The sequence below is a fragment of the Chinchilla lanigera genome, unplaced genomic scaffold, assembly GCF_000276665.1.
Source record: "Chinchilla lanigera isolate Chin_1 unplaced genomic scaffold, ChiLan1.0 scaffold00081, whole genome shotgun sequence".
Classification (NCBI taxonomy): Eukaryota; Metazoa; Chordata; class Mammalia; order Rodentia; family Chinchillidae; genus Chinchilla; species Chinchilla lanigera.
Window position 1 is genome coordinate 7,067,333 of NW_004955482.1, and position 6,000 is coordinate 7,073,332.

Consider the following 6,000-nt stretch of genomic DNA (forward strand, 5'->3'; position numbering starts at 1 on the left):
CTCTGCATTTGGGGAAATTCAGCAGGAAATTTAGAACACTTAAAAGAAGCAGGGCTGGGGACATAGCTCAGCAGCACAGCGCCTGCCTGGCAAGCTTGAGGCCTTGAGTTTGATTCCTGGTACCAAAAAATAAAATCTATATAAAAAAGAAGATGCTATGGGCCATGCGATTTTCTACGGTTTCGACCTGGCCGTGCCTCGGGTGGAGGAATTTCCCTCCCTGGGACATTGGGGTCCCATTCAAGGGCACAGCCAGTCTCCTGGGGACACAGCCAGGGCACGGGGCGGACGCAGGCGCGGCTGAGGTTGGGTGGAGGAGGAGGAAGGCGGCGGACAGCCAGAGGCCAGTGACGGGATGGGCGCCGGGGATGCCACCAAGATGCCAGGCCAGCCCCCCAGGGGCTCAGGGCGGAGCACAGTACCTTGGTTTTGAGGGTTCAGCCAGCCCTTCTTACAGTCCTGGTCGGAGAGGCAGAGCGTCCTGCGTGTGGGGAACTGTGGAGGAGGACAGGGCGGGGACAGCGAGGGCGTCACGAGATCCGGGGACGCTGACGCCCGTGTCACACGGTGGGACCCGTGCACCAACTACTCACGGCGTGGTGACTCACAGCCACCAAAGCGTGAAGACGGACCAAGTGTCCAGCGAAGGGCAGTGGACAGATACAGCGTGGCCTGAGCACGCGCTGTCACCTGCCCCGTCCTGGCTGCATGCCAGAAACACCACGCTGGGTGGAGGAGCCAGTCACAAAAGCCACCCCCTGGGATTCTCTTCCGAGGAAATGTCCCCAAAAAGGCAAAGCCATGGGACAGAGAGTGGACTGCTGGTGGGCAGGGGCTGAGGGGGAGGCGTGGAGAGGGACGAGGTTTCCGCCAGCACCGTGGCATGTTCTGGAGTGAGAGAGCGGCCACGGCTGCCCCCGCCCCGTAGGAAGAGACTAAACATCTCTGCACCGTGCACTTTAGGTGAGGGTTTTATGGTACGTGAATTACATCTCGGTAAAGAATAAAAATGTAAGCAACCAGGGGCCGCTGGACGGCAGGGCCTAGGTGGTGGAGCAGGCGGCCGGCCCAGGCAGCCCTGTGGCTGCAGACGGGCGGGGAGGTGAAGTAGGGGACATCAGCTGGCTGGGAAGAAAAGGACACCAGCTAGCGCTTTCTGCCAGCCTGAGGAAACAAGGCCACTCTCAGGGCTGCGGGACGGAGCAAGAAAAGGGGACCGGGAGGGCTCGGTCCGTGCAGATGCGGCCGGCCTCTCCGGGGAGCAGCTTCATGGTGGCCCGGGGGAACGAGTGTGATGACCCGGCTGTTAAAGCAGCCACTGTCCCCCGGGCTCTGACACACATGCCGGCGAGGACCTGGGCTCCGTGAGCGCAGCTCCCTTTTCTGGCTAAGTGGCTTCTCGCTAAGCCTCAGCGCCCTTATCTGTAACAGCGAGACAAATCATGTTTCTCCTCATCTTCAAACTCATCTTCTTTTTCCTCCCAGATCGCCTTCTCTCTGTCACCCACCAGGCCTCGGGGTTCCTCTCCTTGTGACCCCTCAAATGACACTATGAACCCTCTGACCGTGAAGCCCGGGTCATATCCTTGTAGCCCCACTGCCTGCCTGACACACACAGTTAGTATTCTTGTTTTCTTTGGTTGCTTGAGACAGGCTCCTGCTATGTAGTTCAGGCTGACTTTGAACTCACTATGTAGCCCAGACTGGCTTGGAACTCATGGAGATCCTCCTGCCTCAGCCTCCTGAATGCTGGGATTATAGGTGTTCACCACCATTCCTGGTTATATACAGGTAGTAGTCTTGACAAACATGGAAGAAATGAGTGATGAATGAGTGGATGAATGAACTGGCATTTGCTGTGGTTTATGGACAGTTTGCATTATCAGTTGGAAGGAACTTGTAGGAAAAAGATAAATTAATTCTATTTTGTGCTCCAAAAGACATTCTAAACTTAAAAGAAAAATATTAGTTCAGTTTTATTCTTCTCGCTTGTGATTTGTGTATGGATTAAGGATGGCCATGAGGTGGCAAGTGCGAGGTCATCCTTAATCCATACACAGAGGCCGCCAGCCCCCTCACCCCAGGGGCTGCGCAGTCGGGAGACCAGGGCACCCCTCAGGGGAGACACCGAGGGAAGGTCCGCTTGGTTCCAAATTTGGGTCACAGGTGACAGAGATTGTACGAGGGGAGCTCTTTGACCCAGAACCCCTGACCCTTAGAAAACAAGGTCTTGCCGGGTGTGGTGACGCACGCCTGTAATCCCAGCATTCAGGAGGCTGAGGCAGGAGGATTGTTGAGTTTGAGACCAGCCTGGGCTGCACAGTGAGCTCAAGGCCAGCCTCAACTGCATAACGAGACCTTGTCTCAAAAAGATAAAAATATCCCAACCCCCCCAAAAAAATTGATTGAGAAAACATGGTCTTGTCGCCAGAGGAGCTGGTGAGCAGGAGCTCACAGCCAGGCCGAGGCTGACCCTACCACAGCCAGAGGACCTGCTGCCTCCCTGAGGGAGTGGCTGCACAGGTGTCGCCTGAGGGGAACCGGGTAACGCTGGCGGCCACGCACAGACAGAGGGAAGCTTAAGAACAGCCGGTTTCCTTCTGAACGCACAGGCAGCAGACTGCGAAGGTTGACAGAGAAGAAAGTGTCCAGGGCAGAGGCAGGGGAAGGCCAAGCGCGCGGAGATGCAAGTCAAATTAGGGGTGGGAAAACCATGGGGGCGGCAGTGGCCTAGGGCCATTTGCATCTCACAAAGAGAATGAAACCATGAGAAGTGGGAGTTCACAGTGGACCCTGGTAGGAGAAGCTGTGAATGAGGACGCCCAGCTTCTAATCCTGGCTCTCCCTCCAGCGAACTGGGTGACCCTGGGGAAGTCACTTAACCTCTCTGAGCCTGTACAGTGGGGCTGTGGATGCTGCTCTCTGCCTGCAGTTGTTGTGAGGTGCCAGTGAGCTGTGGAATTAGTTATGCATTGCCCTGAGCTACCCAGGGAGCCGGTCATGGGAGAGGCAGGTCTCCAGGGTCCACAGGCCCTGAGTGCCACAGCGGGAGGTCAAGGGGGACAGACAAAGAGAGACCTGTGACGTCGGCATACCCTCCTCCTGCCCGGCCCTGCCCCACAGAGAGGCAGGTGTGTTCCCCTTTCCGTCACCTCTGAGCCGGGGCTGCCCCAACCCTCCACACCAGCGGTCGTGCCTTACCTGCGGGCACCGGCCCTGCTCTTGGCCTTCCGTTATGAGGTAGTTTGTCATCATGAAGAAGGAGTTTCCCTGCAGAGAGAGAGGAGAGGAGGAGGAGCTCAGCAGGCCCTGGAGGCCAGAACCGCTTCATCCTACCGTGCAGCTCACCGAGTGCCCGGGGGTGAAGCGTGCACTCTTTCTTTCAAGCGCCTGGAAATCCAGGTCCGTGGGCAACGCGCAACCTGCCAAGCGCTTCAGATTGAAGCTGCCCGCGCCGTCCTGCTGGGCCGAGGGGGAGCGAAGGGACGTCCGTGCCACCCCAGCCTCAAAAGCGGCGGGTTCGTTCCTCTGACCCAGGAAATCGCATTCAGCTGAAACTCGGAGAGCGGGGAGCTGGGGGCGGGGTGTGGGCTGCATCCTGGGGCGCTGTCCAGATTTTTCAGGACTTAATGACAGGGCGAAAGGGCCTCCTGCCCGCGGCACCAGCAGACGGCAGCAGCGCGGGCTGGACGGGGTGTGCAGGCTCCCGCCCACGCCTGTTCCTCGCGTCCCCAACGCCCCTTTCCCCGTGGTGACGGCTTCCCTTTCTCGCTTGCTGGCCGAGCCGTCCCAGGCCTGTTCCCACCCCACCTTCTGTCCCCTCATCCTTCCCTCACGGGCCAGTGTGCCCGGGATGGTGTCCCGGAGGCCTCGGGGTGATGACAGGTCAAGCGCAGGGCCGGCCCAGTCCCACCACCCTCCCGCACCTGCGCAGGCCTCGCCCTGCTTCCAGCCGGCGTGTCCACAGCTGGCCCAGCTGCCCAAACCGTGCTGAATCGCGCCGGGACGCGCCGTTATTTCGGGAAGCCCCGTAGGACTGGAGCGGCTGCGTCTGGCCCACTTTCGCAGTTTTTAGGTTTTCTCAGTTGGGATTTGCAGAGAGCTGTTTAAATGAGGCCAGTGCCTTCCTGACTGAGCCCCTGAGTCCCAGGGAAGCGGGGCGAGGCCCCGGTCTCTGTCGCCAGGGCCCAGGGCTGGGAGGAGTGCCGGGTGCTCACCTGCAAGGAGAAGGTGTAGTCTGCCGTGTCAAAGACCCTCTGAGCCGGCCTCTTCTCTCCGCCCACCACCTCCTCGGTCACCTCCGCCACGCCCTTCACCTTGGCGTGCACGGAGCTGATGACCGGCTCTTTGCGCTGGTACATCTTGTCGCTCACCAGCGCGAAGCTGAGGGGCAGACACAGAAAAACGTCCATGGTTTGTTTTCCCAAAGGAGCCCCGAAGGCGGCCTTCTTTCAGATCCTACCTGTGCTTCTCTGTGTGTGACTCACTTTCCTTCTCAAACAGGGACGGAGGGAACAGAAACCACGCCCACCGCAGGAGATTCTGAGGATTAAGTGAGATATGTATGCAAACTCCTCAGCCTAGTGTCTGCTGTGGGATGAGTACTTGGCACAAGAAAATTGTTACCCTTGTCCTAGCTTTAATATTACCTAATGTACACCCTCGTGGGGGTTTTTTGTGACAGGCTCTCTATGTAGCTCAGGCTAGCCTCAAACTTGAGAGGATCCTCCTGCCTCAGCCTCCCAAGTGCTGGGAGTATAGGAGTGCACCACTATTTCTGGCTACATCTGGATTTTAGAAGTTTCTCAAATAAGAAAGCCCCACTCTGGGTTGGCCCGCCAGCTTTGTCCCGAGGCTCAGGAGCACATGGGCACCTTTCCATCTCCCAGTATCTGCGGGTCAGCCACCTGCTTCTCAGACACACTCACGGAGGGGAGCAGGTCCCCTTCCTGACACTCAGTGTATGCCAAGAGCTCTCTAAGAGTCCTCTCCTCTCCTCCCACAGCAACAATGAGATGCTTGCTGGGGCCATCGCTCTTGGGCTGAGAGGTGAAGGAACTTGCCCAGGTCAGATAGACAGACGGTGGGAGAGCCAGGCTCCGTGACTCGTCCTCCGCCTCTAGGCTCCTGCCCTACGGTCCGTTCACCCGCTACCCATACTGCCTTCAGAGTATGCATAAAAATTATTACAGGGGAGGAAGAAAGCGGAATTAATAATTAAAGATGGTAGCTGAGTGTGGTGACGCATCCCTGTAATCCAAGCACTTGGGAGGCTGAGGCAGGAGGATCACTGTGAGTTTAAGGCCAGCCTGAGCTCTGTAGTGGGTTCAAGGCCAGCCTGAGCTACATAGCAAGACCCTGTCTCAACAAACAAACAAAAAAGAACAGCAGCTCTCCAGTCCCATCCCTGAGGCTGCTTCAGACAGGTCTGAGCGGTCACTCAAGACACCAGTGTACGTTCTCCCAAGGGACTCCGGCGCGGAGGCAGGGATGCGAGCCACGGGGAGACCCCTGTAAAGACAGCTCAGATTCAGCAACAGCAAGTACATTTGAAGATGAGCATCTTTAGGGACAAAGCATTAACATGCTTAGGGACCTGCCTGTGAGTGTCTGTCCTCCGTGTGCCCCAGGAGTTGCACACAATGCTATGTACGCAGCGCTCCGTGTAAGAGGGAGAAGCAGAAGTATCATGAACGCTGGGGAAACTGTTGGATTTGTACAGTGGGGTGCTCCGCAGCAGTGAATATGATTGACTAAAGCTAATCAACAGGGAGGACGTAAAGTTGTGCAAACAAAGCCAGCCGCAGTCTGATAGAAGGTCTAAAGAACTTCCAAGCCACACTATATGCCCAAACAGATATTTGTACCTAGAGGCCCACAGCAGTGCTATTCGTAATAGGCAGAATGGGGAAATAAACGAATGCTCATTGATAGATGACTGGGTAGACAAAAATGTGGTATAAGCCAGGCTTGGTGGTGCACGCCTGTAATCCCAGCACT

The 6,000-nt window shown here is 57.1% G+C and overlaps 1 protein-coding gene across 2 annotated transcripts in view; it reads right to left on the reverse strand.

The window, feature by feature from the left end:
- The window catches only part of P2rx7 (purinergic receptor P2X, ligand gated ion channel, 7), a 38,852-nt gene that overhangs the window by 18,659 nt on the left and 14,193 nt on the right, over positions 1 to 6,000 (reverse strand). For both annotated transcript variants that reach the window (XM_005403137.2, XM_005403138.2), the window contains exons 2-4: positions 4,218 to 4,383; positions 3,202 to 3,270; positions 423 to 495 (exon numbers count right to left, since the gene is read on the reverse strand). In XM_005403137.2, the coding sequence (XP_005403194.1) occupies positions 423 to 495; positions 3,202 to 3,270; positions 4,218 to 4,383 (308 nt within the window). The remainder of the gene's footprint in view (positions 1 to 422; positions 496 to 3,201; positions 3,271 to 4,217; positions 4,384 to 6,000) is intronic.